Source organism: Brachionichthys hirsutus, chromosome 20 (assembly GCF_040956055.1).
Source record: "Brachionichthys hirsutus isolate HB-005 chromosome 20, CSIRO-AGI_Bhir_v1, whole genome shotgun sequence".
NCBI classification, from domain to species: Eukaryota; Metazoa; Chordata; class Actinopteri; order Lophiiformes; family Brachionichthyidae; genus Brachionichthys; species Brachionichthys hirsutus.
In genome coordinates this window covers 1,776,104-1,798,447 of record NC_090916.1, presented here as the reverse complement: position 1 = coordinate 1,798,447, position 22,344 = coordinate 1,776,104, and the positions used below count along the sequence as shown (strand labels likewise).

The 22,344-nt window shown below is 47.4% G+C and overlaps 1 protein-coding gene across 1 annotated transcript; it reads right to left on the bottom strand.

The window, feature by feature from the left end:
• Positions 1-130: 130 nt before the first annotated feature.
• On the bottom strand, positions 131-21,391 carry LOC137909263 (tyrosine-protein phosphatase non-receptor type 14-like). The gene is made up of 19 exons (XM_068753704.1): positions 21,218-21,391; positions 18,691-18,866; positions 11,045-11,142; positions 10,236-10,303; positions 9,932-10,002; positions 9,750-9,837; positions 9,557-9,645; positions 9,154-9,241; positions 8,912-8,994; positions 8,660-8,720; positions 7,751-7,829; positions 6,418-6,884; positions 5,006-6,331; positions 3,730-3,870; positions 2,677-2,895; positions 1,302-1,430; positions 916-1,150; positions 471-634; positions 131-259 (listed from the first exon to the last, which is right to left on the bottom strand). The coding sequence occupies exons 1-19, from the start codon at positions 21,389-21,391 to the stop codon at positions 131-133; spliced, it is 3,885 nt and encodes a 1,294-aa protein (XP_068609805.1).
• Positions 21,392-22,344: the final 953 nt, after the last annotated feature.

Here is a 22,344-nt window from a genome sequence, read left to right as displayed (position 1 = left end):
ATCTCTGTTTCTGCTTCCAACCAGATCAATTAGAATCAGTTGTACTGCAGGTGTGTGTGTGTGTGTAGAGCGCACGTGCTAATTTGAAGTGCCGTTGCTGTTTACCCCGTGCGCATTCTGGATCCCGAGTTCAGATGAGACGGGAGTTCTTGAGAAACTGGATGAGAACCTGGTAGACAAACTTGTACTGGGAGATGGTCTGCACCATCAGCATCCTCTGCTGCCTCAGCCCCGACAGCATGGTGGGGACTTCCACGGGCTGGACGGGACGGAGGACACACAGAAAGAGACTCTCAGCTACATGAGACGCTCCTCGACCGGCCTTCGCCACTGTTGTGTGCATTTATACTTCTAGAGCATTTATTAAGTAACATAATATATGGATCCAGATTGACCTTTGGAAGAGATTAAAGACCTAACCGGATGCTTGTAATCAGTGCATGGTATACTTGTGTCATTTGTGAGCCCACCTCATTGTGCTCCAGGCAGCTGATCATGAGCTCGGTGAGGATGACCACGCCGGTGCGGCCCACCCCCGCGCTGCAGTGCACCACCACAGGAGGATTGAGACTCTTTGAGGTGTCCAGCATGGAGTTTGTGTGTCTCCTGACAGACTGGATCTCTTCTAGATAGGCTGCAGAGATAAAATAGCAAAAAAGTGTGCTATAATACCACTGCGGGGGGGGGGGGGGCGTTGCACTAGTGTTATCCATTGTTTGACACTGCGCCTGTGCTTTATGCTAGATGAGGCTAAGCTAATAGTTTTGAACATACAGACGTGACAGCAAGTCGGTGAATGAGAACATAAAATGTCACGACTTTAATCTACTTAGATTGTAGGATGGCGTGTGATTATTTGATCACTTCCTGTTTTGTGTTAATGATGATGATGATGATGATGATGAGTTCACTCACAGAGAAATCCCTGGACGTATTCCGGACAGCCCTGCTCGGGCCAGTCAGTGTACTGCAGGTGCCAGACCGTCCTCTCCTGGCCAGACAGGAGGTGCTTCACCTTTAACCCTGTCGTGGCATAGCATCCCGAGTCCGTGCGGAATTTGGTGGTCACTTTGAACTTTCCGTGAGTGGCCGAGTTGTGTTTGGAGCCGAGTTTGGGCCAGTAACGGTGACTCTTGGATCTGCCGCCCTCCTGATTGGGGAATGAAGATAGATTAGGGATTGCAGGGAAGGAAAACAGGAAGGAGATGAGGGTACATGGATGTATGCTACAGTACACACACACACGTTTCACTGTGGTGTGCATCATGTCCATGCACGTGTGTATCTGTATGTGTGTGTACCTCTTCGGCAGTGACCATGGCGATGACATTAACCCCTTGCTCCCAAACCATCTGCCAGAAGTCTGCACAGGTGTTGGCCAGTGGGCCCTGGGTGGCGATGTAGTGCCACTCCTCCCCCCTGATCATCACCTGGGAAAACACACACAAACAATGAGTGAGGGCAAATCAAGCCGACAGACGCGACACAACAAATCTGCAGCAAATAAAAAGTCTCAAACAGCACAGTCATCACTGGTGCGTAAAGGCAAACGAAGGCACGCGCTAAAATATGCATTCATTCACCATTAGAGGGCAGCATAAATGTCATAAACAACAGCTGAAGTTCTCCAGTCTGTTTTTCCATTCTCATTAAAAACCACGCGGCATCACGCAGCACTGAATAGGTTCCACACCGAGACGCCAGAGAAGCATGGCAGAATGAGCAGGCTCCAGCTAATGCCTGGGGCCACCTTGTGACCGTGAACGCTGCATTCGCCCCACCGACGGGGGGGTAAGAGGGTTACGCCGTGATAAGCGGCGACTCCTTGCTGCTTTGGTGATTATACATGCATGCTGGACTGCAATTAGCCCCCCCCCCAAAATGCAAACTCATGGCGCAAACACTGTTTGCAAGCATGCATGATTAGAGGAACGAGTGAGAGCAGCTCAGCCTGACTTAGGGCTTGGAGTTTTGGGTTACATTCTTTGGGCATTCTACAAGCTCTGTGAACCCCCCCCCCCCCCCCCCATCAACAAAAAACCCAAAAGCTTTGAAGAGATGTCTTTTATCCTTTCCTCTGAGACATCAGCGGCTCAGGGATGACCACAACAAAGGCTCGCCAGGAGCCAAACCTATCAGGTGCATGTCCCTTGATTTAATTCACGAGGTGTGATGTGGGCGAAGCGCCTTAAGAGCGTAATCCTCAAGGGCTGAATCAGAGGCTGCGAGTCAAAGCTAAGCACATAAGCGTCAGTCTAAAAAGATGCCGTGGAATACTTTATGACTTAATTTTAAGAAGACAGCATCATTATTTTTTCCTTTAAACTGGAAGCTGAAGGAGAATGGAATTTAAACAATGCAGATTGGGATGGATGCTATGTTTGCCATCCAACTGTTTTAAAACGTGTGCTTTAATAAAAATAAATGCAATAGGAATGAAGTAAATTAATCAAATGAATAATGACGCAAAAAGGCACGTGATTTTTAAAGGTCCCATATTATGGAGAGTTTGAGTCATTATCAACCCAAAAACAGCTCAATAACCCATCAGCAATATTCGTATGGCATCTGCCACCTCGACATGTTTACCTCGGACTGAACACCGGACCTCCTCCCTTTTGTTTGTGTGTCTGTTTGTTTTTTAACAGTATTTCACCTTTGACCTCTGAAGCCCACCTTGATATGCGAGGCGTTGATGTAGCCCGTGTTGTTCTCCTTGTTCGGTACGAGCTCAACCCGATTCTCCTCGTACGGAACGACGTCGCGGAAGCGGTTGCGCTCCGTGTTTTCCGGCAGCGTTGCCGTGGCGACAGCACAGTCGCTCCTCTTCTTGGGAACTTGCTCATACTCAGTGAAGACTCGCTCCTCTTCCAGCTTCAATTCCAGGGTCTTGCACTGACGAGAAAGAGGAAGGAGGACGGGCGTTAGTCACGGAATTCCAAGCAACGCATCGGTCGGCGTTTTCACTTTCGGTCCCCAAAGGGCTTTTATCCATTTAGCTAAGACTCTATCGACGTCTGTATCCAAGAACTCAAAGCATGTGTTCTGCGACAGCATCTGAAAGGGTCGCATTCATCCCAGCGGGGGTTTGTTTACTAGGCCAATGCAGCTCGGTTACTCTCGCTCTCTCTCTCTCTTTCTGCGTGGCTCTCTCGGCCTCTGTTGTGTCACATTCTTAACATTCCGTCGGGCCGAGGGGGCGATAAGCGCCGCCATGTCACGAGCTCCCACAGCCCACCTTTAGCTTAGCAACAAGTCCGTGCAGAGGCTGGGTTTCACACGCAAAACGGACCCACAGGATTCAAACCAACAACCTGCGGCGCAACCAAGTTTAACCACTGCCTGTTCGTGAGATATTCAAGAGAAGAGTCCTAGTATGATGTCTTTTCAATCTCTAATTCAGTAAAAGCTCTAAATCTAGACCAGCGCATGGAAAAGTGTTCAGTAGTACGATTTGATTTGATTTTAGCTTGAAATGGTTTGTTTGCATGCTTTTGAGCACTTTGCAAATAAAAATAAGTCTGTTTTTGTATCTGTTCTACAACATCGCTGCAAAATCTACTTTGCATCTTAATCCATCTGGGAACATTTGAATCGACTCTCATGTAGCAGCAATAAAGAAACTTTATTTCGTTTTTTTCATTCCCGCCGCATCTTTAAAGCCATCATAACCGATTCCTGGGTAAAAACGCGCCACACAGTCGGGGGGGGGGAGAGAGAACATCTCACCCGTTCGTCCGGGGCAGCCTTGGCGTCTTCTTCGGCGAGGTTCTCGGGGACAGGCATCCGGGCCACGTAGAGCCCGTTCAGGGCGGCCATCATCAGCGGCCTCTTCGTGGAGTCCACGGACATCTTCTGTCTTTCCAGCGTCTTTAAGAGAGAGGAGGAACCCGGCGTTATGCTCACCGGTACCGGCAGCATTGCACTGGCCTCAAAGCAGTGCTCCCATAGAAATATGTAAATAGGAGCGGGCAGGAGAAGCTCAATGTGAATGTGTGTGTGTGTGTGTTCTGTTTGTGAGGCAACCCGGACTGTACCAATCGCCTTGTGTTCAGTCCAAAGGTGTGATCTAGCAGGGACAGCCCACAAAGCCTATTAAAGTGGACTCCCAGCGTCTGATCCGTCTCACTTCAATCTGCCACTTATTTTCATGCTTTAAACATTGATTTTTTTTCCTTCTTACCTTTCTGGCCTCTGTTTGTCTCACAGAGAGCAGCTCGGCCTTCACCCGGCCTTTTTTTTTTTTAAACGCTCTACCAGAAAGTCAATTTTTCGACCCACGTCAAATTGTCTCCCCTCACTCCCTCCCAGGATTACCCCTCCTAATCTCTGATGCTCCACCTCTTTCATTCCCCGCAACAACATCTCGGGGGGGGGTCAGTTAGGGGCCGTCTGCGAATGATAAGACACCCTGCAATTTCATATAGCGATTCTCACACCGCTGTCGGGCTCACCAGCTGAAGCCTGACAGAGACTCCTGTCCGGTCTCAAATGTTTGTGTGTTAGCAGAGAGCCAGCCCCCACTGAAGCACGACCCGGAGAATAATCTGAGGGATTTATTGAGGTTTTAGCTGCTTGGGGTCACTCAGAGCCTCGTGTTGCCTTCTAAGGTGCTGAACCCCAGATTAAACTGTTCAGCTGTGTTGTAGGTTCTTGTCCAGAACTCAATAAAAATGGTGCCTTGAAGTTTCCGACCACGGCATTGATTTAAAACAAAGATGCGCCATGACATAATGAATGCATTGTGTTAAATGCGTTGTGTTAAATGCGTTGTGTTAAATGCGTTGTGTTAAATGCGTTTATCTCGTGATTTTTGATTCCTTTCGGTCCCAACTTGCCCGGGTCGTGGAGCTTTTAGTCACATGTCTCGCTGCTCTGACTGGTTGCGGGTCACATTTTATTTTCAGTAACTGACTGTAGATCGATCCACATCATCAGAACAGCATTAAATAAGCAATAAATGAAGGGGTGTCAGGGCGCCGGGCAACCCAAATGACTTTCTTACCCTTTGAGCGATTTCCCTCTCCACTATGCTGTCTTCTAAGGAAAACATCTCGGACACTGGCCTCTCTTTGACCGGCTCCTTCCTCACCCTCTCTTTCACACTGGTCAGGTCCGGTTCTGAAATGGATGGACCCAAAACCCCTCCATTCACTGCATTCTGGTCCCCTCGGGTTTGTGTCCCACCGCCGCCGCCTGCACCACCACTACCTGCACACCCAGCAGAGCTCTGCACAGTTTTGAGCAGTCTGCCCTGGTCCCGGCTGGGCTCCACTGGGCCCTGGTTGTTCTGTGGTACTGGGTTCTGGTTGTGGTGGTGGGCGTGGTTATGATTGCGGGCGTGGGAACGGATTTGAGCATTGCTGGGAGGTCTGGGAGGGCCAGGATACTCTGGAGGGGGCTTGTTGGGCAGCTTGGCCAGAGCAGCCAAGAGTTGCGCACTGATGCTGATGTCCTCATTGAGACCTGGGATTTGAACGTCCAGCTCAGGTCTCTCCTCTTCCTCTTCATCCTCTTCACTCTCACTGCTGTGTATGAGCATAGTCACATTGGAAAGAGTCTTTTGATGCTGGTAGGCCACAGGCGGCCCCGGTGGCGCTGCAGCAGCCTCGGGGGCTTTCTGGGTCGGTTTCTGCGCCGGCAAATCCTGCTGCTGTTGGGGCGGGGGCGGAGGCGGAGGCTGGGGTTGAGGCGGAGGGGTTTGGTGCTGGGGTTGGGAAATGGTTTGAGGCTGAGGGGGCTTCACGTGCTCTCGGAGAGTATTCCTCCGAAGAAGTGGAGCGTTCACGCCCTTCATCGCCGCGCCCTCCATCCCTCCCCCCCCACCTCCTCTCATGCTGCTGATCACTTCCATGCTGTGTCTCTTGCCCAGCGTGGAGCGATGCTTAGCTGCTGCAGTCAGCGGCTCACTGACCTCCTGCAGGGACTGGTGCACCACAGCCGAGCTGTCTGGCTGGAAGGTCTTGACGGACAGCTGCACCATTCGCGTAACCAGCTCTGGACTGCTGCCCCCAATGCAGCGGTGTCGGAGGCTGGCCAGATCCGGGGTGCTGGTGGCTGGCCGGAAGGAGCTTGAAGGGTAAGGTGGAGGAGGACGCAGCATGTGGTTTCTCAACATGTTCGCGGTAGCTGCGTAGCATCCTGCGTTTGTCCCCTGTTGCTTGGTGTTCGCCAGATCGGGTGTGCTAACAGTGTGAGAGATGGAGCTCCCTGCTCCTCCAACGCCGCCGCTGCCTGCACCGCCATTAACGCACGGCGAGTGAAAGGGGCCCTGGCTGCTTGCCGGCCTCCCCTGATGAGGGCCATGAGACACGGGCTTGCTGTAGCTGATCTGCAATGTGAACATTCACAAGAAAACAGTGTGAGAAGCAGATGAGAGCGAGCAGTAAAAAGTAACACCAGAGCGTGCGGCCCTACCTGTGGCGTGTACTGTCCGGGGCCGGGCCCGAGGCCATAAGGGCCTCTCTCTCTCATCTCGGGCTGGCTGTACACCAGAGCCTCAGGCTGCCTGTAAGCACACGCATTGCTGATGTTCAGACTGCGCAGTGATTGGCTGTGGAGGTCGTGGTGCGTGGGGAGCACGCGCCGCTTCTGCCGCATGACGGCGTCGTATTCAGGAGTGGGCCGGTAGGACGGAGCGATGATGGCACTGTGGCGGTGACTGGGGATGTAGTCAGGGCGCATGAGCTCGCTGCCAGGTATGCTGAGGTTGGAGGACATGGGCGACGGCGGGATGAAAGTCTGGGAATGATTGAGGGAGCTCAGACTGGGGCTGCTGTACATGCTTCCATTGGGCACTTTACCATTTCGGAAAGGAAAGTCTCCCAGGCAACGGTCCAGACTAGTCTCTGACTTGTAGTATGGATCCTCATGGAAGATGCTGTCTAAAGAGCAAGACGGGGGGGTAAGGAGACTTTGTTATGATTTGGAGTTACACGTCATAGGGGGGGGCCATACCAAACATAATGAAACCCCACTTTTAACATAACAAATAGAGTTGTAATGCAAAATGACACAAAATAAATCAAACGTGGGGAAATTTCTTTTTTTTTAATCCAAACATTTAGGAGAAAACTAAAGCTACAATAAGTCATTTAACGCTCCACTGAGGATGGCTCTGGGTTTCTCCTTTTTTTTGGATGTTACAAAAAGGACTGTTGACATTTTCAAGACACGTCTAATGCAAAAAAAAAAAGTGTTTCTGACTGTAAAGCAGCAGCAACAAACTAGTTCCAACTCGGTTTCGGAGCGATTTGCTAATATTTTCCTCCCACCATAATGCTGGAGAAAGCGGAATGCACGTTTTTATTAAACAGACAAAGCATTCTCTCACACTTCAAGCCCCTAAGAAGGCATCATCGTGATAGCTGAAGCTGAAGCCGCTCTTCACCAACGCATCGTAGACAACCCAGAATGTTTTCCACTCGCTCTGTGTTTTTTACTATCGAGCCGACCTGAGTGAACTTTTTACGCATTTCAGGCTGACTGGGTGTGTGAGAAAGACGCACAGATGAGGTCACTGCTTGGCACGCCGAATGATGGGCTCTAATTGGCTGGGAGACTGTTAAAAGCAAAATGGCTTGTGAGTCACACACCCAAATGGAAAAGACTCAATTAGCTCCATTCAGATGTTGAAGTTATTATCAGGAAGGATAACACACAGAACACTGCAGTCAAAGCAGTGAGCGGGGGTGGGGGGGTGGGGGGGGGGAACTTAAACATGTCTATCTGTGAGTGTGTCTGTTTTTACCTTGAGAGCTCTGTGTGTCCTGATAATGCTCTGCGTACTGGGAATGGAGTGACTGGAAATTGCAGGACTGGGGCCGCGGCTGCAGGAAGCAGCACATAGAAGGCAGCACAGTTAAGAAGATGCAATCATTTCCATTGCAGCCACTTTTCCACCCAAAATATTTATTCCCAGGAATAACCTTTCAACAAACTAAAAGGTTCTTTCATTCCACTGTTGTTTGCATTTCCACTGTGGTCCTGTCAAAAAGGCAAATGAGTCCGTGGATGTACGCAAAATGTGACAGCAGTGTTTTCAGAAAATTCCCATACTTTGGCTGGTCGTGCGACTTACACTCCAGAGCGACGTATAGTCCGGAAAATGCGGCATTCCTTATTTATTATGATGCCTATCAGGGTTTTCATTTTCTTTACATGTTAAAGCAATCATTTTGCTTTCGTTCTGTTCTAACTGCAGGTCCGCCTCAGAGCTGCTCTCGGGCTGCTGAGCTGTCAAAGGCGCTGCCTGTGGTTCTGCAGCCCAGCGTCGAGGCACTCCAGCGGACTGAGTGAACAGCTATTGAGACAAATTTAGCCAAGCCATTGTCTGGCCAGGGGGGAGTGAGACACACAAATCGCTGCCTTCATTGTTGCACCGGAAGTCAAACCAAGCAACACCCTTGCAAACTTTCCAACAACACCCACCGCACCGCCGTTAAAAACCGAGGCTCCATCCACAATTAAGAGCAGGGTCAAATCTTCAGCCACAGCTGTTTCTGTCCTCCCTGTCAGATTCCCTCCCTGTTTGCTGGCTTTCCACCGGGCTTATAAAGGCCAGAGGCGGCAACAAACGGGACAGCAAGACAACAGGAAGCAGTCACCGGGCAACAGCCAATCACATTGAAACAAAGCAAACAAACCCTGCTGAGCCTACCAGAGATATGCGATGGGTCCAGGTGGGTCTCCGTCTGATTGGTGCAGGTGAGTGAGTCGGCCTACAGCGAAACAAAGCCAGACCAATTACATTCAACCAAAAAATACATGTGCAAAGTATTTGTTTTTGTTTTTTACATAAACTTGGGCATTGGGTGGGTGTACTATAAATGACAGATAATACTGTGTATATAACAGAGTGTGTGTTTTTTAACAGCCTTCAGTTGGCCCCTCCAGTGGCCTCGAGACTTACTCAGCACAGATCTTGTTCTGTTTGTAGAATTTGTGTCTGGCCGTGAAAAGACGGGCAATGTACTTGGCCATTTCCATATCCTCCTGCAGACGGAAATGCAAAATGGAAAACAAGGTTTTCGCAGAATGGAGACTAAATTCGTCCCACTGTTTTGCCCGTGCAGAGATAGCCGGGCAAGTGTTTGTTCACTTTCTGTGTAACTTCCCACTAGAAACCTTGCACTGAGCAGACACAACACTCACCAAGTGAAAAATGATGGTGTCGTCTCTGCTGGTTATCTCCACCGTGATGGCTGACTTGTTGTGTCCTATGGTGCCAATGTCCTTCCACCTATCAAATGTGGAAACGCAAACGCAAACATGCAAGCGTTTCAATTTCCCATGTAAAAAAAAATCCTTCCGATTTGTTCAGTAGTATGAGGTCAACCAGCTCATGACCACAAATGCCTTAACCCTCTCACTACAGATTGGTGAGGGCACACCCAGCCGCGGCACCAGCGCCACCTGCTGGTCAAAGTCAGTGCCGGTTCCCGGTAACGGTGGCGCATATTACCGTCAAACCGGGCATAGACAACAATAGCGGCGGCTACATGATGGTAACAAAGGGGTCAAAAAAGCCACCCAGGCAACAAACGCACGGACTTACTTGTGAAGCATGATGGATCTGCCGTTTCTGTGCTTGACGAACACACCGATGAAAGAGACGCCGATGAAAATATCATTGGTGTAGTTGTCCTGTGGGAATCAAAACAACAGAAGTCTTCACATGCGCAAGGCAAGAAGCTACTCTGTCCACTCTCATGCCAGCACGTAGGAGGCTAACACGGATGAGCTTTTACCTTAGCAGGAAAGCTCTCCTGGCCAAATCCGTCCAGTTTCTCCACTTCCTTGATGTACACGAGTTCTGCTTCAGCGGTCGGCATTCGACTGGAAGGCGCAGACAGACAGAGTAACAGTTAAAAGGGGAATCATTCTTCAAGCGTCTGGACATAAACAAGAAGTTATTAAAAGCTGAGAGTACCAGTGACTCTTGTGCTCCTGAGCAACTTTCTTGGTCCACTCCTCCAACACCTCATCGCCGCTCGGCCAGTTCTAAGAGAGAGAGAGAGAGAGAGAGACATAATTTCATTTATGCAGGTTGGAACCCACTGGATCCTCAGCCCATGCTTTCCGCTCGATCTGTTTCTGTTTTAGGTCTGACATTCAGGAATGCAGGGGGGGGGGGGGGGGGCACATAGGTGATAGTGGAATGTGTGCCTTCAGGCAACATGCAGAGTCAAACACACACACACACACACAGTGAACAGTGAAGGTTGAGGACTCACCACCGGGAAGAGCACGTACTCCCTGAGAAAGTCCTGAGACATGAACTGAGTGAAGTCTCCAAAGTCAGCTAAAAAAAACCATACAAGTATAATTCATTAGGTGATGCCTACAGATCATCACCGGGTGCTATGTGATGATTAAACTACGTCAAACAGATTTTACAGTTCATACGATAAGGTATATTTTGCAAAGGATGCTGGTACAGGAAGTTATTAATTCAGGAACCGCTTGTAGTGTCACAACAATTCTAGGGAAAGAAATGCAAATGAGGGGGGGGGGGGAAACGAGGCCTTGAAGAAGCTCTCATCTTATTGGCCAAGCAAACAGGCTGAGTAGTTTCTCTCTCATTTGTTTCATGTTCTTTTTACCCACTCGTTTTGTGTCACAGACATAAATGTCATAGTAATAATGCCTGCACATTTGTGCATGACACGCTCAGCCCTCCAGGTGGGACCCGTGAGATCATGTCGGGCTCTGTTCTCCAGTGTAGCACAGCGCCCTCGTCTCCCTGCAGATAAGGGTCTTCTTAATGCTGCTAATGCTAACCTTGGAACCAGTGATAAGCCGGGACACAGACAGGCCCCCAGGTACAAAACCAAGGAGATTCAGAGAGGCTCTTTGTGTATGCATGTGTCAAGACTGATTCCACAGGAACTCAAGTGGACCGGTCTCTTCCACTGGTATGCAGCCATATTAGGTAGTGAAGTCAAGACAACCTGAAAAAGTGCGAGTTTGTGTCTCTCTCTGGCGCTGCCCGTCTCCCTCTAGCAGACGATTCACATGGGACACACGTGAGTCAGGGGTTTACCTTGCACCGCTAGGCCGGCTAGTCTGATCCCCTGTTCTACTGCACAGTGGAGGCGTCCATCCAGCACCACCTTCTTCACCTGCAGGTAATACTGGTACCTACAAACAGGGAGAGAAAGCATAGTTCCTTTAGCTTCCTCCACCAGTAGGCGTGTTGGGGATGCAATGTGTGTTGTTTTTTTTACTTATGTTTCACTTTCTAATATCTTGAGGCTGATTCAGGTGCAAACATTGATTCTCAATCTCTTTTTCTTCACACAACAATGTGAGTAAATGTACCTTTAGTTAATATTTAGGCCAGTATCATCATAATAATAATAAATATCCCCTGCACAAAGAACTCTTGATGTACCACCTCTATATGCAAAGGATCCACATGCAAATCACAATCTGGATTCTGGTCATTTCAAATATATATAGATATTGGGTGGAGACATGACCCTGCAGCCTATATGAAATACAGCAGATACCGTTGTTCAAATTGTTGTCATGCATCTGTGAACACTATGAAATTAGAGCTAGATGAAGATATAACTGTTCTCCCTTATTCTGGAAGATCCTACCACGAATGAACTAAAAGTGAAAAGCACAAATATCTGAAAATGAAATAGTTTTATGTCTGATAGCAGTCAGTGAAATGTAGTTGGCTAAAAAAAAGTAAAGAAATAAAATTGCCATTGCTCAACATTAAACAGCACGTCGGCACGATCAATATGTCAATGCAGCGCACTAAAGTTAGCAAAAAAAACTGCTGTGTATAAATAGAGTCACGTAGCTGTTAGCATGGCTGTGGATGTTTTTCAGACAAAACACCTCATCTGAACAGTGAAAAAAAAAAAAATACACAATCAAAGTGGGTGGTAGAATATCGGTTTTCAGAAACTCTCCAGAATTTCATTGGTGGTTTAAGTTATTTTTTCCAACTAGCCACGCAGTCTGTGAACAGCACGGACATAAAAAAAATGATGATGGGTTTTCACTTCACAACATTTATCCAAGGAAAGTCCGAGCTGCAGAGTCATCAGCAACAGAACGGAGCAAACATCTACGGAGGCCTTTTCCTCTGCCTCTGCTGTTGGTGCAACAGAGAGTGTGTGTCGGGACACTTTTACAGCATCAGCTAAAACAACGCCAGAGAGGCCTGTAGCAGAATCCGGGTGAGGAATGAGTCAATCACCTCTATCTGAAATGCCAGTGACTCATTCTGGACTCGCAAGGAATGCCAAACGTATACCGGTAAGGGCTCAAGCAACATGGTTTATAGCTCTCTAAAACCTCCGGCTCAGAGTGGACATGTTAAATGGAACCGATGCTTAAACCCTTGGCAGGCCAGATCACACTGGAACACAATAAGAGTGTGTTAGAATTCCTGTGGAAATGCGGGACAAACAGAGACTGGGGCTTTGCGTAGTGGTTTTTTGCAAAGTGTAAACTCATATAAATACACAGTTCAAACACGGCAGGAGAGGCTGCAAGCTCCTCTGAGCTCCTCGAGTTCCAGGACACCTTTTTGTCCACTTTTAGCTGCGGTCCAGCTGGACGTTTGTCCTTAAAGGCCCGAGGAGGCCACACAGGACGAAACAGCGAAGAGCCAGGGCAGCTAAGCTCGGCTGAATGAAAATGTTTGCACCACTTCCTGTTTGATGGCATGGAAACCACAGGCTGAGTCTTCCCGATGTGGGCTGTTGGACACCTTTTCTGATGCACACACACACACACACACACACAGAGCTAGAAAGGTCTTTCTTCTTCTTTCTACATCAGACAGGCTTCTACTCTTTCATTCATAAACATCCTCTGTATTGTATAATTCCATCTCACAGTTTCAGAGTTTTACACTCACATCTTTCATCTGCACATTTTTTTTTCCTGACAACCCCCCCCCCCCCCCCCCACACACACACACACACACACACACTTCTTCTCCAACTTTTCTACATAGAGCTCTACTCCACGTACTCCCGGGGCCTATAATCTGACCCTGCCCTCCTCCCTCACCCTGTCATTACACCCCTTGGCTAAACTGCCATTCCGTGCCCGTGGCAACCCTCTAATTAGACAATCCCAACTGTCATGGCTGCACTGGGGAGGGTTGGCGGGGATGCGGTCTGGAGGGGAGGAGCCTCGCGAGACACAAAGCCTTTAAAGCCATTGTGGACTTTGTTTTTTTTTTTTTTTTTTACAAACTCTCCGTGCTGCCCACGCGGTGCCGGTGGAAATGTTGAGGTTGACAGAAGTTGCTTCTTATTTCTGAGGTTTGATGGTAACAACACGATGGTGTTTGTTCACACGTGAGGCCAGCAGTGAAGCGGCGGGCCAAGTGAAAGCGTGACAGCGAAAGCCACACTAGTGTATGCACTTGAATAATAATTACATAAAACAAAGAAAAGCAAACCTTTTGGTTTTTAGCCCTTAAAAGAAAACGGCCTGCTTGTAAACAGTCTGCAGACATTGTAGCTGTAATTTAATTACTTTCTGAAAACCAAAAATATATATTTTCACATTTTGATTGATGAACTCACCAGACATGTTTCAATACTTAATTACAGAACTACACAAACTACGCAGGAGTGACTGGATGGTTTCATTTAGCCGTTTTTGGGTTGGTAATGACCCGAAACCACCAAAATATTAGTGTAGAAACATGGGAAAAGTGATTTTATTTTTCAATAATATGTCGCCTTTAGCATAACATACAGCAAAAACATATTTCAGGAATCAATGGATGATGAAAGTAAAATACAAGAGAGAAGATTTCCTTTCACGATAACCAGATTCATGAAGAGAACTATAAATGAAACAACAATTATTTCATTCCCATTTTCTCTTTATCAGACCGACACTATATGACACATTATAAAGCAATAGTCGAAGCAATTTGCGACTTTATTATCTGCAAAAAAATGTGAAAGGGTATTCTCAGGTAGGAAAGAATGGTTTATTGTTTATTTATTTATTTAAAAAGGATCCCCATTAGTTGATACCGTGGCATCAGCTAGTCTTCCTGGGGTCCGGATTGTTGAACTGGAATAATCAAGACCATCTAATGTAAATAAAGCCACGCAAATGTCAAGTAATGTGTAAGGATTAAAAAAAGAAAAGAAGTGGAAACCGTGCATGTAATTATCCTGAATACATTTTTAAAGATCGGTACCTCACTGTTCACAGAGAGAAACACAGAGCTCTGTGGGCTACATTCAATTTGAGCAACCTTTATTGGCACAGAGGTCTTCAACACAAATCACTACAGGTGAGTGAGAACGTCTTTACTGGGTATAAATGAAATAAACACAAGAAAAAGCCGTCTGAATGGTGGCTTTACCAATGACACTGTAATCACGCTGTGGACTTTCACTGCTGCCGACGCGTACGTGTCCACAAAGACGCCATTCCAGCGGCACACACCTGGCCTTGCGTGTCAGAATGACATCACTGCACCGTAATTACAGGTGAAAATACATCGGTCACTTGTGATTTCCACTGAGGCAGAGCGCCCTGCTGGCATCGCACACAGCCACGCAGACACAAAGGGTCCTTTATGGGCCCCCGCACGCTCGAGCCCCGCTGGCGACACACTGCCAGATGTCCGAACAGCGAGCACAACACGGCTGCAAGAGTACGAGCACACATGCATGAGTGTGTGTGTGTGTGTGTAAGTGTACATGTGCTTCTTAACCCACCATCACCACCAACCTTCGCAGTGGTACGACCCTGACCACCCCTTCGGCCTGTGTGGGAGGCAGGACTTCACTTTGAAATGTGTTGAATCAGCATGGGGCACGAGCGTGTGTGTGTGTGTGTGTGTGTGTTTAAAATCTATCTGAACAAAGCTAGGACTTCAGGGCTGTTTGACGGGGCTGATGGCCTTGGGGGGGGGCTGCTGAGGCCAGCTGGCCCTGCTTTGGTCAGCAGCGCTCTTTTTGGGTTCCCTCTCTGGGCCACTTTGCCCCTTCTTCTTATGAGCGAGACAAAAGGCTCCAAGCCCACGAACAAAAGCTGAAAGACTCTAATGTGTGCTAAAAAGCCATTTTTGTGTCAGTGAGGCAAAGGAAACGCATGATGTCCAGTTACCAGGGAGTGATGTATGGGAGGCAACAGTAGGAGAAGCAGTTCAGGGGTCACACACAGCGCAGTCGATTCTGTTTGCTGCACACACACACACACACACACACACCTACACACACGCCATGGTCTTGCTCAATAAAAGGTACGGTCTAATCTTACTTTTGGTGAAGTTGATAAAACTGATTACAACGGCACTTGACTGGATCACACACGGGCCGGCGCGGTGGCGCAGTGGTAAGCGCTGTTGCCTCGTGGCAAGAAGGTCACAGGTTTGAAAGTCACGCCTTTCTGTGAGGAGTTTGGGATAGGCCGCAGCAGGACGTGACCCGTTAACGGGCAAAGCGGTTCGGGAGATGAATGAATGAGTTTCATGCATGCCAGGTCCACCACTCCAGCACCAATCAAAACTCCATTTGAGAGTTAACTCCGCCCACAGATCTCTGATTCAGTGGAGGTTCCTGGGTTAGTGTTTGTGGCTCTCACTATTCTCTCCCTCCTCTTCCTCAGATCTCCTGAGAACTTTATTGATCCTGACTTTCCTCTAGAGACTGATGAGAACCTGGGGTTCTGGGAAAGGAGCACAAATAAATCCATTTGCACTTTCTTTTCAGAACACTGTGTATTTGTCGCTTTTTGTTTGTCCATATTGTGCGTTCTCCCAGTCTCCGCCTTCTCTGGTTTCTTCACACCTCCAAAAACATGACAATGGGCACACCAAAATTGTTCATGTGTGTGTGTGTGTGTGTGTGTGTGTGTGTGTGTGAGAGAGTGGTTGTTTGTCCTTTATGGAGGCCCCACAATATGCTGGCGATACGCTCCAGCAACACCCGTGACCCGCAACACGGAATAAAACGGACATTAACATGAATGAATAAATAGATTACTGGTGAGAATATCTCCAAAATGTGCACACACACACACACACACACACACGCACACTTTACCCCTCTCCTCACAGCCGTTTGGAGGAAGGAAGAGAGATAGAGGAACAGATGGATGGATGGATAGGAAGAGAGGGAGCGCCAGCGTCAGGTTACACATCAGTCAAACACTCAGCTTCAAAGACCTGACCACATTATTATACATCACCCTCAGAACATCTCAGCAGCTCAGATCAAACACAGCTACAGAGAATCCTTTCAGACTGGAAAAGGGACTTTTCTCATAAACTAATTCCGTTTGAAAATGCACGCGCATTAATTAATGTGTAGTAAACATCATTAACGGCGTGCAATTAAAGCAATTCTCCTCTTCAAAGACTCTTCAAAAGGAGGACGAATGCAAGAAGTTCCCGAAAATGAAAGACACTCGCTCCTATTCTGCTCTTATAGACGGGAACAAATGTAAGTTTCTATGTGGACACAAAAATCGAAACCCTCATAGACAGTGAGGTGTAAACCCAGAGGGGAATTTGTCCTTTCTCTGTCCCCACGTGTCTTTCTCTGTCCCTCTGCCTTTCCCTCTTCATCAGCCCAGGTGTGAAAACACAGACAACATTCTCTGTCATCTACATTTTAAAATGAGAGCTGTGAGTTTCCTCATTTTCACACTGACTGATTGGCAGTTAAACTAAAGGAAAAACACTTTAAGGATTAAGGGTGAGGTAAAGTATTTTGTTGGTGCTTGTGGAACAGCTTGCCTCAGAGAACACATATGTTCTTTCAATGTGCTGTATTGTGACTACCTCTGACACGGCTGCAGCTGGCTTCTGAGTGAATTCTTGGGGGGGGGGGTAAAGTGAGAGAGATTTTGTAAGCGTGTGTGTTTTGCAAAACCAGACAGCCCCATCCCCTTTTATGCCCCCACCAGCACTTCTGCTGGGAGGAATGTGTGGTCCGCCTCCTACGCTGGACGGCTGTGCCAACATTCCTGACTGAACTGAAAAGGAGAAAAAGGGAGACAAAAAGGAGGACGAAGGGACCAAGAGAAAGAGAATTAAAAAAGAAAAGCGGGACTGGGGTGATGTGGCGATACGTTCGTGATAAAGGGGAGCCGGAGTGACACAACGTGCAGGGGCTGTCATAGAAATTAGATGGACGAGGGGTAAAAAAAAAAAAAAGGCTGAATTGCCCCTAGGGCCGTATCAAAGCGCCTTTAATCCCATAACCCCCCCCCACACACACACACAGATTTCCCTGTGAGTATTTTACTGATAAATAACGATGCATCTCAGAAATCCTCAAAAACTGCTTCACACAAACACACACACACACACACACACCTCCAAACTATTTTAAGTGTCGAAGCCTTGATGTGGGAAATCGACTTTTCCCACATCCCACAAAGCAGAAGCAGCAAATTCAGCAGCTACGTGCGAGGCAGACCTGCAGGGTGTGTGTGTGTGTGTTTGTGTGTGTGTGTGTGCGTGCGTGTGCACGAGCGTGAGAAGAAATTACAGATGGCAAGACGGTCCACTACACACTGACCTCTGGGCGGCCTCTGCACAGCTAGCTGAAAGCTGCTCTCACATCTGCACGCACATTCTGGTTTTAGCAGAAAGGAGCTGCTGCTGACGGCATAAACGCACCTCAGCAGGCTAATCAGACTGGCACGGCATCAACCCCGTGGATCGCATTCACACGATCCAGCCAAGCAGGGAGGGCCATTCTTAATCCCCCCCCCCCCCCGTAATGCGACAGAGCGCGCATTCTGACACTATGTGACCAAAGTGGACAAAAGCCCATTGAGTTCAATGGCAAAGCTGACGGAACTTCCCGTTGATTTCTCAATCAGGTATTTCATGGATGCCGATATTTCGCTGAGGGGAGGGGCTTGAAATATTTCAGTGAAGGATTTTTTTCACTCAGTTTTGATGTTGTTGTTTTTTCATTGTCAAAGAATGGAGGAAGTAAGCATCAGTGGAAGTTGCTACAGGAGTCAGGAAGTTATGCACTCACTTCAACTGAATATCATCACCACCAAAATATATGGACTCTGTTCTTATCAAGCAGGGTAAGAATGAATTGTTATTATTATTATTATTATTTAAGCTTTTTGGTGGCATTGTGTGCAAATTACGCAGTTTGTTCCCGATCAAACGTGCAGTAGCATAATTTCATGGCTGGGACTGGATTTCTAAATGAATAGACAATAGTCTACCGAAGAAAATGTTCATAGAACTTATTAAATATATCGTTATAGTTTATGCTACAAGTCCCACCGATAAGCCAGAGAGTCGGATGCTAATTAGCTAGTTAGTCGATTAAACGTAAAGCTTCTCGATACATTTGCCATAAAGCCTGATCAGGGCACAGGATGTAAAAGTCAATACATGAAAATGAGACAAATCTTTAAAATGACTTAAATTCTCACGTAAGTCCAACTGGAAATGACACTTTTGACCGGCTTCCTTGTAGATGAACTGATTCTTTCTGATTAAAATGTTCAAACAGTTATTATATTTGATGTACGAGTAAGTCACATGAGCAAATGTTACAAACTAAAATGAGATAGGAATGTTGTTGCCAAGTGAATGTAACGGCGTAAAGTGTAGCGGGGATGCAACGTGCGACATGGCGTGGGTGTGGGTGTGTGCGTGTGGGTGCGTGTGCGTGTGTGCGTGCGTGGCTGGTGGGTCGTTACCTGGTGGCCTCTTGCTCCAGCCGGGAAACGCTAGGCACGTAGAACATGACGCCGAAGAACAGCAGCGGTTCGTTGCCAAACTTGTCCAGCTGCTTCTTGAGCGGCTTCTCCAGTTCCACCCAGCGATGAGCCGGAGCCTGGGTCTTCCCATGGAACCACAGCCCGAAGTAATGGGTCTGGAGGCAGGGGGGGGGGGCATAGTGAGGGTCTCACATAATGTATATATAAAGAATAAAGTTTTGAAAAGTGTATTTATTTAAATAAGTCTACATTTATACTGCCGTGTAATACATTGAAACGGTTATATTGTTCAATGATATTATCTTATTTCAGCTATTGTGTCGAAATATGGGGAAAAACTGAAGCGTTATTCACAAACCTGGTTTCAGGGATCCCACAAATTCATGATTTATTCGTTCAGGATTATTCAAATGTGAAAACCTAGTAGAATCGCAGACTCTGTTGTTTATGTTGAAAGCCAGAAAAGAAGAATATTCCAGAGGACTTGCAAAAGTTGTTTGTGTTTACTTCAGAAAATGAAAATCATAGAAGACGACGTGACTTTAAAACATCAAATGGCACAAATTACTTTTTCTTTTTAATTGGGTGTTAAATTGTGGAATTTTCAGGAGAATGATTGAAAAAGTTGTCGACATGTTGGAATTTTAAAATATATACACAAAGAAACAATTTATTTTATACCAACTTGATTGTTGACGGAATGTATTAACTGTAAGACTGTGGGGGGGAGGTAGTGACCATCTTGTAATGATTATGATTAAAAAAAGGTGGGGGGCAGACAAACATGAGAATGTAATTCTTCTATCTGCTCCTTTCTAATCATGGACATGTTCAAAGTATTGAAAGTGTGTGTGAGGTGTAATGTTGTGAATGCATTTTCATGAATGGTATGATGAAAATGAAGGATGGAGAGATCAAGAGGAGAAGAAGGAGAGCTGGAGGGATGAGAGGCAGATGGAGAAAACGGTGCCAAGTGGAAGAGAGGAAGTTCTGAGATGAGAGAAACTGTTTAGAGAAACCAGGCAGAGCTGAAGAGCGGAATAATAATAATAATAATAAGCTGCTGAAAGATAAGAGATTTCTTTTTCCATTTCAAATCTTTTCAGACCTTTCACCTGAGTGAAACATAAATACGAGGCGAAGCTCAACTCCAGCGAGGCGAGGCGGCCCTGGGAGAACGGGAAGACGAGGATCCCATCCGGACTTTTTAATCCTGCCCGTGAGTTCTCATAGTGCTCTTGTGCTATCCAGAACTATTTTATGCCTCACTGCACTTATGGCTTCCTGGCATTGGATGCAACTGAAATTTAATCAAGGATAAAGGCTGTTAACACAAGGCAGGTTTCGACTTGCTCTGATTTGGCCTTACATCACTTCCTGTCAGGTTTTTCACCAATCAAAGAACACTGTAAACCTGTGCTTGGACACGCAAAAGGTGACTAAAGTGTGTGTGTGTGTGTACAGGTGTAAATTAAGTAAGTAAACTTGTTATTCCCACCGTTAAACATGTATGTGAGTGCCAGATACTTCAAAGAGAGAGAATGTACAAAGATTAGTAAAGCTGTGGAATTGATGAAACACATGAAATAGTGGAATTTGTTTTTATTTGTACATAGGATTATTTATCAATTAAAAAGGGACATTTTTGTCAAAAAGCATGAGTACCATTTCTACATTTTCTAATAAATTTACTCTTAATTTAAATAGCAGGATGTTGAAATACATAAATACATTTTTAAAATACTATTCCCGCCTTTGTATCTGTGTGTGCGTACATCTGTGCGTACGTTATATGTGTATGTGTTTTCCTCAAAAGCAAAGACAAACAAGCTCAAGGGCTCGGGCATAGCAATGAAGCTGAGAACAACACCCTGAGACAGGCACAGGCACACACACACACACACATGCACATGCACGCACACACACAGTCCTGAGCTGGAATCCATTGGGGGGGGAAAGACAGCTGGAGCTGAGGCGTCACACACCACCTTATTTATGACGTTGCTGACACCTGGCAAATACCACAGCAGCGTGTGAGTACAGACACAAACACATGTATTCATCACGTTCAATCAGCTGTCAAGCAAGCACACATTCCCTCCCTGATCCATCAGCAGCACACACACAAGCCATCTGACCATCGGACGCGGTGCAAGCAAACCGGGAACTGGATGTGTTCTGTGGGCAGGTTGAGGGCAGAACCATGGCATGGTCAAAATCTTCACCTCGCCGTTTGAAATGAAACATGTAGTGTAAGCACGGGGGGGGGGGGGGGGGGGCATCTTTCACTTGTTTTTATGTGTTGGAGATAAAGGGTGAGATATCAGCTGTTCTCATGTGCCTCTCCAGCCCCATCAGATTCTTGGATGGTTAAAATTCGGAGGCAATCCTGACGTTTCCTGATCCATTCTATTCTTTTTTTGTTTATTGATCTCATCCTCTAGTCTACAAGGTTTAAATCTTTGTCTGACAGGAGCATTAGGAACCGGATCATAATGAAGATTACCTCCCGTAGCTCCAGCCTTTGGGCCACCGCCTCCAGACATTCCTGTCCCGTGCTCTCCACTGACAGAGTGCATTCGATCACGTTGCTGTCCAGCAGGCGAATCCGCGTCACAAAGTAGTTCTTGCTCAGGACGTTGTAGCGCCGCGTTCGCGGCAGCTTCAGCCGGAAGGGCATGTCCGGGGTTGGAGGTCACGGCAGAGTTAAAGGTCAGAGGTCAGTCGGAGAGGCAAGGGGAGGAGAGGGGCGGGTGGGCTCTATGACCTGGCTGTCCTCCTCACTCTCGCACGACGCCAGCCACACCAGCGGGTGGAAAGATGCACCCTGGCAAGGCGCTGGCCCATTCCCGAAGAGGTCCGGAGATGAAGGAGAGGAGGGCGGCGGAGAGGGGAAGGGTTGGGAGCTGTAAGGGAGAGAAGAAAAGAGAGGTGGCTCATAAATAACAAGAAACACTTCAAAGATCCAAATCGATCATCTAAGGGATTTGTGTGCTTTTATTTTTTTACTTTGACATTTGAGCTTCTGGGGAAGCTTCTCTAATCAGGCGCTCCGGCAACATGCAGTGTCTCTCCCACATTTAGCATCCCGTCTGCCAAACGAAACACAGAGGAGGCGAGCAGAATCACGGGAGATAGCGTCCCGGCAGCAGACCGCTTCCTCCAGCTCTACGGCTGGCAAAGCAAAGCGGGGGGGGGGGGGGGGCGGTGAGCAGTGAGCAATGGTGGGGGGGGGGGTAATTGTACAGTAATTGTACTTTACACGTACTCATACATCAACCGACTGCGCACACACATCCATCTGAACCCGGCAGCTGGTTCTGAGGAACTTGTGGTGGTTTTTTGCCTCATATCTGCCTGTGTGGGAGGCCTTTCCTTCCCTTTATACCACCGCCCCCCCACCAACCCCTCCCTGTCTTTCTATCCGGCCAGACTCTGCAGCAGCATAAATGTTCCACCAGTCAGCTGCTGCCGCTGAGCAAGACACGAGAATTCATCAATAGCAATATTATGAGGCGACACACACACACACACACACATGGATTGGTCTTCTGACAGGAATGAAATCACAGAACCAAAACACGGTTCCACGCCCTACCAGGGAGGCAACAATCTGTGTGCCCCGGACGGACG